The sequence below is a fragment of the Rana temporaria genome, chromosome 7 (genome assembly GCF_905171775.1).
Source record: "Rana temporaria chromosome 7, aRanTem1.1, whole genome shotgun sequence".
Taxonomy (NCBI): Eukaryota; Metazoa; Chordata; class Amphibia; order Anura; family Ranidae; genus Rana; species Rana temporaria.
Genome location: NC_053495.1, coordinates 198,267,045 through 198,281,382, shown reverse-complemented (window position 1 = coordinate 198,281,382; position 14,338 = coordinate 198,267,045). Strand labels below are relative to the sequence as shown.

Genomic DNA, 14,338 nt, shown 5'->3' with positions numbered 1-14,338 from the left:
TCTAGGGTGGCATACCTTTGATTTAAATCCCTGATGATCTAGTGGAATCCCTGGTGGTCCAGTGGGCATCCTTGGTGGTCCAGTGGGCATCCTCAGGGGGGGCTGTGCTGAAAATCGATCAGCACAAATGACAGACGCGAGTGACAGACGCGAGTGAGGAAAAGCCGATTACCGGCTTTTGCTATTTACATTGTGATCAGCCGTGATTGGACACGGCTGATCACATGGTAAAGAGTCTCCGTGAGAGACACTTTACCGAGATCGGTGTTGCGGGGTGTCAGGCTAACACCCTACAACAACGATCGCCGCGATGCGCGCCCCCGGGGGCGCGCATCGGCTCAGAATCCTGAGGACGTCATATGACGTCCAGTCAGGATTCTACAACCACTTTGCCGACGTCAATCTGTCATTGGCGGGCGGCAAGTGGTTAAAGAGATGAAGCTTCATCAGCAGAACCCTCCTAGTCCTTCTGTATTGAAATGTATTGTAACTGTCCGATCTCCCTTTTATATTGTAAAGCACTGCGCAAACTGTTGTTGAGATATAAATCCTGTATAATAATAATAATAATTTAACCACTTAAGTCCCGGACCATTTTGTTGCTAAATGACCGACCCACTTTTTGCTTTTCGGCACTGCGTTGCTTTAACCACTTAACGACCGCCCACTGTATATATACACGTCCTGTTTTTAAAGATGGATATCTCGGTAACGGCTCCCGCCGCTCTCCCGCGCCCTCCGCCGCTTACCGGAGCCGATCGGGTCCTTTCAGCTGCTGTGTGGGGATGCGAGTGAGGGCAAGATGGCCCCCACCCGTCCCCATAGCATTGCTGGGCGGAAGTGACGTCAAAACGTCAGTCCCGCCCAGCGTCTTAAAGAGACATTTTTTTGTTGTCATTTTTTCAAATGACAAAATTTCCATTTATTTTTGCATTTAAGTCTAAATATGAGATGTGAAGTTTTTTGACGCCGGATCTCATATTTAACCACTTCCCGACCTCCTCATGTACATTTACGTCGGCAGAATGGCACGGACAGGCACATCAACGTACCTGTACGTGCTTGCCTAGACGTGGGTGGGGGGTCCGATCGGGGACCCCCCCCCGGTACATGCGGAGGTCGGGTCCGCTCGGGGAGCGATCCGGGACGACGGCGCGGCTATTTGTTTATAGCCGCTCCGTCGCGATCGCTCCCCGGAGCTGAAGAACGGGGAGAGCCGTGTGTAAACACGGCTTCCCCGTGCTTCACTGTGGCGGCGCATCGATCGAGTGATCCCTTTTATTAGGGAGACTCGATCGATGATGTCAGTCCTACAGCCACACCCCCCTACACTAGTGAACACATACACAGTGATCCCTAAATGTTACAGCGCCCCCTGTGTTTAACTCCCAAACTGCAACTGTCATTTTCACAATAAACAATGCAATTTAAATGCATTTTTTGCTGTGAAAATGACAATGGTCCCAAAAATGTGTCAAAATTGTCCGAAGTGTCCGCCATAATGTCGCAGTAAAAATAAAAGAACAAAAGCTGGACAGCCGCACTCCAAAATTTTCTTTAAAAGAGATGTCTTTATTTTCAACTTACTGATTTTTGTGGGCTTGCAGTGACTGTATGCACAGTTGAAAATAAAGACATCTCTTTTAAAGAAAATTTTGGAGTGCGGCTGTCCAGCTTTTGTTCTTTTATTTTTGCTATTACCGCATTGCCAGCACCCTGGTGGTTCAACAACCCCTGATCATCACGAGGCTCACCTGGAGCGGTGAGAATTCTGTCATAGTGTCGCAGTCACGAAAAAAATCGCTGATCGCCGCCATTACTAGTAAAAAAAAAAAAAAATGCAAAAAAACTATCCCCTATTTTGTAAACGCTATAAATTTTGCGCAAGCCAACCGATAAACGATTATTGCGATTTTTTTTTTTACCAAAAATAGGTAGAAGAATACGTATCGGCCTAAACTGAGGAAATTTTTTTTTTTTTATATATATATATGTTTTTGGGGGATATTTATTACAGCAAAAAGTAAAAAATATTGAATTTTTTTCAAAATTGTCGCTCTATTTTTGTTTATAGCGCAAAAAATAAAAACCGCAGAGGTGATCAAATACCACCAAAAGAAAGCTCTATTTGTGGGGAAAAAAGGACGCCAATTTTGTTTGGGAGCCACGTCGCACGACCACGCAATTGTCTGTTAAAGCGACGCAGTCCCGAACTGTAAAAACCCCTTGGGTCTTTAGCCAGCATATTGGTCCGGGGGTTAAGTGGTTAAGAGGACCTGTCATGCTTTTTTCCATTACAAGGGATGTTTACATTCCTTGTAATAGGAATAAAAGTGATAAAAAAAATAATTTATTTCAGTGTAAAAAATTATAAAATAAATAAGAAAACCCAAAAATGTTTTTTTTAAAGCGGTGTTCAAACCACACAAGTGACCACGCTAGAGCGAGAGCAATAATTCTAGCCCTGTAGCTCAAAAGATGCAACCTATAGAATTTTTTAAACGTCGCCTATGGAGATTTTTAAGGGTAAAAGTTTGACGCCATTCCACGAGCAGGCGCAATTTTTAAGCGTGACATGTTGGGTATCATTTTACTCGGCGTAACATTATCTTTTACAATGTATAAAAAAATTGGGCCAAATTTATTGTTCGTCTTATTTTTAAATTAAAAAAAGTGAATTTTTTTCAAAAAAAGTTTGCTTGTAAGACCGCTGCACAAATACGGTGTGACAAAGTATTGCAATGACCGCCATTTTATTCTCTAGGGTGTTAGAAAAAAATATATATACAATGTTTGGGGGTTTTAAGTAATTTTCTAGCAAAAAAAAATGTTTTAGTCTTGTAAATGCCAAATCTGAAAAACACCCTTAAAGCGGAGGTTCACCCAAAAATCAACTTTCTGCCATTCGATCCAGCATACTGCTGACATCTGCAGTATGCTGTTTTTTTTTTTTGTACTTATCGTTTTATCAGCCATTGTTATCCGGCTCCGAGCGGGGATTTCTGCGGGGAATAGGCGTTCCTAAGCCAAGCGGATTTGATTGACGAACTGCTAAAGCGTGTCACGCCTTCCGAAAAAAATACCCAAGGTGACACTCGGGTGTTTACGGCGCTTGCGCCTGCCGTGTAGAGCTGACTGCACAGGCGCCGTAAACACTCGAGTGTCACTTCGGGTATTTTCGGAAGGCGTGACGCGCTTTAGCAGCCCGTCAATCAACTCCGCTTGGCTTAGGAACGCCTGTACCCGGAAGGAATACCCGCTCGGAACCAGATAACAATGGCTGATAAAACAGCATAACAAAAAACGGCATACTGCAGATGTCAGCAGTATGCTGGATCTAATGGCAGAAAGTTGATTTTTGGGTGAACCCCCGCTTTAAGTGGTTAACTTAACGTACACACTCGCAGCTATTCGCATGGACAGGGTGCAGTGTTGATGCAGATACAGAATTTGCTGCAAATTCCACACTGCATCAATGTGGACACAAAACTTCTAGAAAATTACCTTCTTTTATTAAAAAATAGTGTTGGCTTTAGAGATACTCTAAAAAGAGACCCTGTCACCTTCCCCATGCAGTGCAAAATGACAGTGTCTATGTAAAGGGCATAGGACCGACCCACTGATGCCCTCTTTGCAAGCACTCCCCTGTTGCTCCTACCGCTGCCTCAGCTGGTAAAAATACCCGGTGCTTCTAGGTATGAGGACATGTGATCTCCTCCCACACAACTAGGCTCGGGACCGGTAACCAGTCAGCACTCTCCAGATCCGTGCTCTGCCACATGATGAGTGACGTCACCAGCTGACACTGGGGATTCCTTGTGCCAGCTGCAACGCAGGTAGCTGGGGGAACTCCTTTGCACAGACCCTTGAATGGGCAAGATACAGTATCTCTTTAAGAAAAAGCCCACCGATATCCCTAGTTGGAATTGGAGCATCCAGGCAGACTTTGTATCTTGGATACAATCTTTTTATTTTATTTTGTTTTGCAGGCATGTCCATTCATTATTGATATTTATGCAGAAAAGTGCAAGCCCAGACTGAACGCTGTGAGCCTGGCATCCAGCAATCGGCAGCTGCAGAAGGTGCTTTGTAAGTCTGCAATTCTGAAAGGAGAAGGAAAGCCCATGGAAGGTTATGAAAGCGTTTTCATCTACACATACAAGAATGATGCCAGAATTACTTCTATTATTGAGAATAAGGTTTGTACACACCTAGTGCAATGGCTAGAGATAGACCGATAGACGGCTTTTCTTTAATAATGAAAAACAACTACCGTATATACTTGAGTAAAAGCCGAGTTTTTTAGCACATTTTTTTGTGATGAATATGCCCCCCTCGGCATATACTCGAGTCACCTTTTTGCGCCTGATCTCCCGGACTTTGGGGACCCGGTACTAGCCGGCTGTAGGTCCCCTGTACCCCACTTGGCACACATATAGTCCCACTCTTCCTCTACAAGTGTGCAAAGTTTGTTGTCTGGGAGACCTACGACCGGGGAGCACTGATTTTTCAAAGCCAGGCACCCCTTCCGTCGACTCCCATGTTAAACGGTAATTTCTCTGGTGAATTTGGGGACCCGGTACCGGCCAGTCGTAGGTCTCCTGGACCCCAAGCTTGGCACACATATAGTCCCATTTCTCCTCTATAAGTGTGCAAAGTTTGTTGTCTGGTGGACCTACGGCTGGGGAGCACCGGTTTTTCAAAGACTGGCACCCCTTCTATAGACTCCCATGTTAAACGTCAGTCTAGGCATGGGCACAGTGAGGCCTGAGACACAGTGAGGCCTGAGTCCCTGGGTCAGGGACTTAGAAATCCCTGTAGCTTAAAGTGGAGTTCCACCCAAAAATGGAACTTCCACTTTGCGGAATCCTCCCCCCCACATTTGGTACCTTTCAGAGAGGGGGAGGGAGCAGATACCTGTGTAATACAGGTATTTGCTCCCACTTCCTGGAATAGATCACCACGATGACCTACGCCACCTCCAACGCCCTCTCTGTTCCCCCCCAGAAGACAGCAGGGACCAGTGAGGAAGTGCAGCGTGACTCGCACATGTGCAGTAGGGAACCAGGAAGTGAAGCCGCAAGGCTTCACTTCCTGATTCCCTTACCAAAGATGGCGGCGCCTCCACCCGAGCGGAGAGGGACAAATCCGCTTCGGGACCTGACACCGCGGACGCCCTGCACAGATAAGTGTCCATATATTAAAAGTCAGCAGCTGCAGTATTTATAGCTGCTGACTTGTAATTATTATTTTTTGGCGGAACACCGCTTTAATTTCCAAAACATACCCTGTCAGGAGGTACGTTTAGGCGCATTCTAATTGGTCAGTGCCGTCACATGGGCGGTGCCGACCAATTTAGAACCTGTGTAACCCGTCCTGTCAGCGGGGAAGAAGAGAGAAAGCCAAGGGGATTTCTAAGCCCCGCACCCATGAGGTGGCTATAGCAGGGCTCATAATGGAAGATCGCTGCGCTTCAGGTCAGCGGGACTCGGGGGTCCTGTGTAAGGATGAGCTCCGGCGTGTTCGCATGGTACACGTGCAGAGCCCGCCAGGAAGTCTGCACGGCGCTGTGCTAATCACAGCCAGGGAGACATTTCCTGATGCTCGGCTGCAGAGATCGGGACAATGTCTCCCTGGCTGTGATTAGCGCAGCGCTGTGCAGACTTCCTGGCGGGCTCTGCACATGTACTATGCGAACACGCCGGAGCTCATCCTTAGTCCTGTGTAAGTTCACCTTACAGATTTTTACTAGTTAATTAAAGGTATGAAATGTATTTACGTTTTGTGTCCTTTTAAGTCCATTCAGACTCCGGAGAGTGCAAAATCTGGTGCAGCTGTGCATAGAAACCAATCAGCTTCCAGATTTTATTGCACGAGCTGAAGTTAGAAGCTGATCGATTACTGTGCACAGCTGCATCAGATTCTGATTGTTCCAGGTTTAGTAAATCTCCCCCTTAGGCTCCATTCACACTTGTGCGACTTGTCATGCAACTTTGGACACTAAAGTCCTATGACAAGTCACACCCCAATGACAACTGTTCATATATGTGCAACTTAAAGTCGCAGCAACTTTAAAAAAGTTCCTGCACTTTTTGACTTTCATGTGACTTGAGTGCCATAGTCAGCAATGTAAACCGTCAAAAGTCACATAAGTCATGTTATAATGTTAGACATGCGACAGTTGTGCAACAGTTGTCCATTATCATTGTTCAAAGTCGCATCCAAGTTGCTCCCATCCAAAGTTGCGCTATTTGAGTCCTACAAGTGTAAAAGGAGCCTTAAGGGGTTGTAAAGGTACAATTCTTTTTTTCCTAAATATCTTCCTTTCCCTTAGTGCAGTCCTCCTTTACTTACCTCATCCTTCCATTTTGCTTTTAAATGTCCTTATTTCTTCTGAGAAATCCTCACTTCCTGTTCTTCTGTCTGTAACTCCACACAGTAATGCAAGGCTTTCTCCCTGGTGTGTAGTGTCGTGCTCGCCCCCTCCCTTGGATTACAGGAGAGTCAGGATGCTCTCTATGTTGCAGATAGATAAATAAGCTGTGTTTTAATGGGCGTCCTAAATCTCCTGTAGTCCAAGGGAGGGGGCGAGCACGACACTCCACACCAGGGAGAAAGCCTCGCATTACTGTGTGGAGTTACAGACAGAAGAACAGGAAGTGAGGATTTCTCAGAAGAAATAAGGACATTGAAAAGCAAAATGGAAGGATGAGGTAAGTGAAGGAGGACTGCACTAAGGTAAAGGAAGCTATTTAGGAAAAAATAAATTGTACCTTTACAACCCCTTTAGTGAGCGGACATGTTTTTCCTGTAGAGCCGGTGCTACTATGCTCTGTACTAACACCCCTCTGTCCCCTGTCCTGCTTGCAGGCGGATAAGAAGATCATGATGCAGGTGAACAATGACCAGAGCAAGAACTGTGTCAGCAGCCGAGGACTCAGCGTGTTTGCTGTGGAAGTGCCAGCAAAATCAACCGTGGTAAATGTCGTCTTCTGACAATTCATCTTTATGATCAAACACACTGAAAGGTGTATTCAGGTGTAGCTCTGGATCAATCCAATCTCTTGTTGAATCTCCCTACAAATGTCTCCTGTTGTTACAATACAGCTTATCAGGTCATCAACCACTGGAAATCTAGCTGGCCATACAATGGTATATTTTGGAATGAACGTTTACACAAATATTTGCACATCAGTTCTCTGCAGTACAATCGATAACTCGACGAATGTTTTCGGAAAGTACTTTATTTTCGCTTTTAACAATCAATTTGGAATTCCTATAATTTCACAAATGAAAACCCTATACACTTAGAGCCGGTTCACACTGCGGCGGCACGACTTTGGGGGCGACTCGGCAAGGCGTCCTGAAGACGTTTTCAGAGGCGACTTGCAAAATTACTTCTGTATAGAAGTCAATGCAAATCCCCCCGAGTCGCCCCCGAAGTCGTACAGGAACCTTTTTCTAAGTCGGAGCGACTTGCGTCGCTTCTATTAGAACGGTTCTGGTGAATAGAATGGGACGCAACTTGTCAGGCGGCTGAGTCGCCCCAGTGTGAACCGGATCTTATAATTTTGTTTATTCAAGAAGAAATTTCCATCCTGCTCTTTTGAATTTTCTCATAGCTATGTTCAAAAACGCCCATCATTATCCCCACTAATGATTAGAAAATCAAACAAATGTTTTTAAAATAACAAAAAATTGAATAAAATCCTACTAGTGTATGGCCAGCTTAAAGGTGTTGTAAAGTTTTTTTTTTAAATCACAAACATGTTATACTTACCTCCACTGTGCAGCTCGTTTTGCACATAGTGGCCCTGAACCTGGTCTTCTGGGGTTCCTCGGTGGCTGTCTCGGCTCCCCCCCCCCCCCGCAAGGACTCAACACCTTAATGCAAGCTCGGTGTTGAGTTCCTGCAGGTGCACTCCCGTGATACAGCCAGCGGCTATTGCCGCTCACTGTATCACTCGGCCCCGCCCCTGGCGCGCCGCGTCATTGGATGTGATTGACAGCAGCGCAAACCTATGGCTGCGCTGCTTTCAATCCATCCAGTGTAGCCATTTAACAGCCAGGCTGAGCGTCGAAGAGGATGTCGGGGACGAGTGTGGGACCTTCGAAGGGTCAGGTAAGTATAGCGGGGGGAGGGGTTGGCGGTATTGTCGATAGAAAGTTTTTTCACCTTAATGCATAGGATGCTTTGCTAGATAATTTAAAAACAACGATGGTGTGTGGGGAACGTCGTTTTAATGATGAAGTTGGAAAAACTTTGTTTTTTCTACATGCCGAAAACGTAGTTTTTTTTCATGCTGAAAAATGATCGTGTCTACGCGGCATTAGGTTCTATTTGAGATGCAGTTGCCATGGTGCTGCACATGTGACTGGTTGAAATCGCAAGCAACTGTTATTGTTTTGTATTGCCGCTCACTGTATCACTCGGCCCCGCCCCCGGCACGCCGCGTCATTGGATGCGATTGACAGCAGCGTGAGCCTATGGCTGCGCTGCTTTTAATCTATCCAGTGTAGCCAATCAGCGGCCAGGCTCAGAAACGAGGAGGATGACGGGGGCGAGCGCCGGAACTTTCGAGGGCTCACATCATCATGACCTCATTTTGGAAAATATTTAAATATTCCCCCCAGCCAGATATTCTGCATATCCAGAAATGAATTCTATAATACCAACATGAAGCCGGGATCTAACATCAGCCTATGTTTTTTTCAGGTGTCTCAGCATATCATGGCACTGAACGAGAGACAGGAGTGGCTGTATAACTGCATACAGAGTGTTCTGTCCTGAGCCAGGAAACCAGCGGACATTCCCAATGCTTCGTCCTATCAGGATCATTGCACAGATAACACAAAGATTTGATTGATTACAAGTGCCATATTTCTTCTTTTTTTTTCTTTTATTCAGTTCTTGCAAAATACTAATCAATATGAGACTCAACCCATGCAGACCGCAATATTGTCTTTGGCTGGGAATCAAGAAAAAAATAATTGCCAATCACAAACAAATGGTACACACTGCAAATAAACGGTGTGATTTCAGCTCTGTTGGTCCGATCAAAGTCCTTTCCGTATGAGAGATTTCAGGTGATAGTTCAGATGAAGGTGGAAGTACACAGCAGACTGAGATTGGGGCTTGTGATAATTGGAACTGGTGCTTGTAGAAACTAATCTGGTTTAAAAGGGTTGTAAAGGTAAAACAAAAAATCCTAAATAGCTTCCTTTACCTTAGTGCAGTCCTCCTTCACTTACCTCATCCTTCCATTTTGCTTTTACATGTCCTTATTTCTTCTGAGAAATCCTCACTTCCTGTTCTTCTGTCTGTAACTCCACACAGTAATGCAAGGCTTTCTCCCTGGTGTGGAGTGTCGTGCTCACCCCCTCCCCTGGAATACAGGAGAGTCAGGACGCCCACTAACACACAGCTCCTTTCTCTATCTGCAACGTAGAAAGCGTCCCGACTCTCTTGTAGTCCAAGGGAGGGGGCGAGCACGACACTCCACACCAGGGAGAAAGCCTCGCATTACTGTGTGGAGTTACAGACAGAAGAACAGGAAGTGAGGATTTCTCAGAAGAAATAAGGACATTTAAAAGCAAAATGGAAGGATGAGGTAAGTGAAGGGGGACTGCACTAAGGTAAAGGAAGCTATTTAGGAAGATTTTTTTTTTTACCTTTACAACCACTAAACTACCGGCCGCCGTCAATTGACGGCGGCACAATAGCTCCATTGTTCTGTCAGGACGTCATGTGACGTCCTCGTCTTTTAGAGCCACTAGGGGGCACATGCACGCGCACCCGCCGCGTTACTGGGAACACGATGCGCGTGCCCGATGGCCGCCGGCACACGCGATTGCCCAGTAACTGAGCAGGACCGTGGATCTCTGTGTGTAAACACAGAGCTCCACGTCCTGTCAGGGAGAGGAGACTGATGGTGTGTCCCTTGTACATAGGGACACAGATCGGTCACCTCCCCCAATCAATCCCCTTCCCCCACAGTTAGAAACACTATGCAGGGTACTCATTTAACCCCTTCCTCGCCCCCTAGTGTTAACCCCTTCCCTGACAGTCACATTTATGCAGTAATTAGTGCATATTTATAGCACTGTTCACTGTATAAATGTGAATGGTCCCAAAATTGCTATGTGTTCCCGCCGCTCGCCGTAGCATACAGGCCGATGAACTTTGATACACGTCACAAGTGATTGGACGGGTGATCTGTCTATCAAAGTCCCGGGAACCAGGGGGCATTGCTGTGTGTGACAGCGAGTGCAGGGAACACACAGCAATTGAAATGAAAGCCGCCAGTGATGTTCCCTGCGCTCTGATGATCCGGCTGCCTGCTCTCCTCTCTTCCCCTCCACAAGCCCTGGGAGAAGGACTCCCATACAACCCCGCAGGCCGGAGGTGCTCGCCCCCCAGCTTCCCAGGCAGCCCTTCCTCGCCAGCCCTCACAATCCACTAGCAAAATGCGAGCAGGCGAGTGGAATTTTTGAGCGCTGATCTACAGTACATAATATCTTAAAAGATTCGGAGAATGTGGAGAAATCTCTGTGCACAAAGGGAGAAGGCCAAAACGCAGTATTGCATGCGGGTGATCTTAGAGCCCTCTGACGGCACTGCATTAAAAACGGGCATGATTTTGTGATGGACATCACTGCATGGGCTTAGGAATACTTCCAAAAATCATTGAACACTGTTGGCCGTGCCTTCCAAAAATACAAGGTAAAGTTCCATCATGCGAAGACGAAGACATATCTGAACATTATCCAAAAAGGCCGCCATCTTCTCTGGGCCAAAGCTTATTTAAAATGGTCTGTTGCAAAGTGGAAAGCTGTTCTGTGGTCAGACGAATCAAAATCAAAATCTGACATTCTTTTTTGGCAACCATGAGCGCCACGTCCTCCGGAACAAGGAGGAGAGGGACCTTCCAGCTTGTTATCAGCGCTCAGTTCAAAGGCCGGCATCTCTGATGGTATGGGGGGCATTAGCACACATGGAATGGGCAGCGCCCACATCTGCAAAGACACCAGCAATGCTAGAAGATGTATCCAGATTTTTGAGAAGCGTATGATTTGTGGGAACAAACTGACTTGCCGCAGTACAATGACGGCCATTTGCGGGAATGAGCCAACCTGTCGCAATACAACGACGACGATTTTTAGGAACTAACCGACTTGCCGCAGTACAATGACAATGATTGGTCGGCAAGTGGTTAAAGCTAAAGCGGTGCCGATACTGAGTTTTGAATGGTGCCGACCAGTCAGAAGTAGTCTAACCCGTACTGTCAGCAAGGCAGCTTTTCTGACAGCGAGGGATCAGCAACCTAGCACAGTGGTACCGGGGGGGGCGGGGCAGTGAAGGGGTGCAGTGGATGGCTTGAACCGCTGGGGGAACAAAGCTGTGGGAGAGGCAGGAGGAGCCACAGATGTCCACATCTGGGATGGGGGCCGGAGCTGGTGGAACCAGTCATGCAGAGAGGTTTCTCGCACCGCTCCGGTGGAACTTAGGCTCAAAATCACTATGGCAATGCTGGTTTCGCACAGGAGCAGTGTGGAAACCGCATGCGATTCAGACAGACACCAATTCTTTGCAGTGCGATTTGCGCCCATTTATTTTGTATGGGTGAAAATCGCACCGCAAAGTATCGGTACTCGTATCGGCAAGTAATGGACCAAACGTATCGGTACTCGGTATCGGTGGCAAAAAAAGGTTATCTTATCCGTGCATCTTTAATTAACCACTTTAAGGACCGCCTCCTGCACATATACGTCGGCAGAATGGCACGGCTGGGCACAAGCACGTACAGGTACGTCCTTTTTAAGTGCCCAGCCATGGGGCGCGCGCCCACGACCCGGTCCAAAGCTCCGTGACCGCGGGACCACAGCTTCCCCGTTCTTAACTGTGGCGCCGTCATTGATCGCGTGTTCCCTTTTTATAGGGAAACACAATCAATGATGTCACACCTACAGCCACACCCCCCTACAGTTATAAACACAAATGAGGTCACACTTAACCCCTTCAGCGCCCCCTTGTGGTTAACTCCCAAACTGCAATTGTCATTTTCACAGTAATCAGTGCATTTTTAATGCATTTTTTTCTGTGAAAATACAATGGTCCCAAAAATGTGTCAGAAGTGTCCGCCATAATGTCGCAGTCACGAAAAAAATCGCTGATCGCCGCCATTAGTAATAAAAAAATTTTTTTTTTTATAAAAATGCAATAAAACTATCCCCTATTTTGTAAACGCTATGAATTTTGCGCAAACCAATCGATAAACGCTTATTACAATTTTTTTTTTTACCAAAAATAGGTAGAAGAATACGTATCGGCCTAAACTGAGGGGAACTTTTTTTTTATATATATTTTTGGGGGATATTTATTATAGAAAAAAGTAAAAAATATTGAATTTTTTTCAAAATTGTCGCTCTATTTTTATAGCGCAAAAAATAAAAACCGCAGAGGTGATCAAATACCACCAAAAGAAAGCTCTATTTGTGGGGAAAAAAGGACGCCAATTTTGTTTGGGAGCCACGTCGCACGACCGCGCAATTGTCAGTTAAAGCGACGCAGTGCCGAATCGCAAAAAGTGGCCAGGTCCTTTAGCTGCCTAAAGGTCCGGGTCTTAAGTGGTTAAAATAACAAACATACTTAGCCGCATTGTGCAATGGTTTTGCACAAAGCAGCCCAGATCCTCTTCTTTTCGGGTCCCTCGCCGACGCTCCGGGCTCCTCCTCTTTGGTAAGTGCTCCCATCTAAAGCCGCTTTCCATGGGGACACCCGTGCTCGCTCCCCGAGCTGCCCTGTCTGTGTCTATTGGCTCAGCCCCGACTCCCGCTTGTTCGGCACAGCATTTTAATGACAGCAGTGAGAGCCAATGGCTGCCGCTGCTATCAATCTGCCCAGGGAGGATGGAGACCGCGGTTGGAGCCACTGCTCTCGTGCACATCGCTGAATCGGATCAGACTCAGGTAAGAACAAGGGGGTGCTGAATGCATCAAGGGTAACAAACCTTAAGGCTTTAGAACCACTTTAAGAGTTTATAAATATATACTTTCAAAGGGATGTGCTTACAACAAGCCCTTTTGCCCTTTGCCAAAAGGTAAATGCAGATTGTATTAATTGTGTACTTACATTAATCACGTCAAGCCGCTCGGCGCCACAATGAAGACCTTACAACATTCAGGCCGCTCGGCGCCGACCGGCCTGAATGTTGCACTTCACTGGAGGCAGACGTGATTTATGTGAGTACTCGATTACTTGAAATTCCATTTACCTTTTGGCATCGAGCATCATAGGGGCTTGTTGCAAGTACATCCTTTTGGTAGTATACAGTATCTCACAAAAGTGAGTACACCCCTCACATTTGTGTAAATATTTTCTTCTATCTTTTCATGTGACAACACTGAAGAAGTGACACTTTGCTACAATGTTGTGTAGTGAGTGTACAGCTTGTATAACGGTGTAAATTTGCTGTCCCCTCAAAATAACTCAACACACAGCCATTAATGTCTAAACCGCTGGCAACAAAAGTGAGTACACCCCTAAGTGAAAATGGCCAAATTGTGCCCAATTGGCCATTTTCCCTCCCTTGTGTCATGTGACTTGTTGGTGTTACAAGGTCTCAGGTGTGAATGGGGAGCAGGTGTGTTACATTTTGGTGTTATCGCTCTCACTCTCTCATACTGGTCACTGGAAGTTCAGCATGGCACCTCATGGCAAAAAACTCTCTGAGGATCTGAAAAAAACAATTGCTGCTCTACATAAAGATGGCCTAGGCCAGTGATGGAGAACCTTGGCACCCCCAGATGTTTTGGAACTACATTTCCCATGATGCTCAACTACACTGCAAAGTGCATGAGCATCATGGGAAGTGTAGTTCCAAAACATCTGTGGTGCCAAGGTTCGCCATCACTGGTCTAGGCAATAAGAAGATTGCCAAGACCCTGAAACTAAGCTGCAGCACGGTGACCAAGACCAAACTGCGGTATAACAGGACAAGTTCCCCTCAGAACAGGACTCGCCATGGTCCACCAAAGAAGTTGAGGTCACGTGCTCAGCGTCATATCCAGAGGTTGTCTTTGGGAAATAGACATATGAGTGCTGCCAGCATTGCTGCAGAGGTTGAAGGGGTGGGGGGGTCAGACTGTCAGTGCTCAGACCATACGCCGCACACTGCATCAAATTGGTCTGCATGGCTGTCGTCCCAGAAGGAAGCCTCTTCTAAAGATGATGCACAAGAAAGGCCGCAAACAGTTTGCTGAAGACAAACAGACTAAGGACATGGGTTACTGGAACCATGTCCTGTGGTCTGATGAGACCAAGATAAACGTATTTGGT

At 46.4% G+C, this 14,338-nt stretch overlaps 1 protein-coding gene across 1 annotated transcript in view; it reads left to right on the top strand.

Annotated features, from left to right (window-relative positions):
• Positions 1-9,042, top strand: part of EFCAB7 (EF-hand calcium binding domain 7) — an 85,083-nt gene extending 76,041 nt beyond the window's left edge. Inside the window, exons 13-15 of the mRNA XM_040360779.1 lie at positions 3,990-4,199; positions 6,871-6,978; positions 8,717-9,042. Of these exons, the coding sequence (XP_040216713.1) occupies positions 3,990-4,199; positions 6,871-6,978; positions 8,717-8,791 (393 nt within the window). The 3' untranslated portion in view covers positions 8,792-9,042. The remainder of the gene's footprint in view (positions 1-3,989; positions 4,200-6,870; positions 6,979-8,716) is intronic.
• The last annotated feature ends 5,296 nt before the right edge of the window (positions 9,043-14,338 follow it).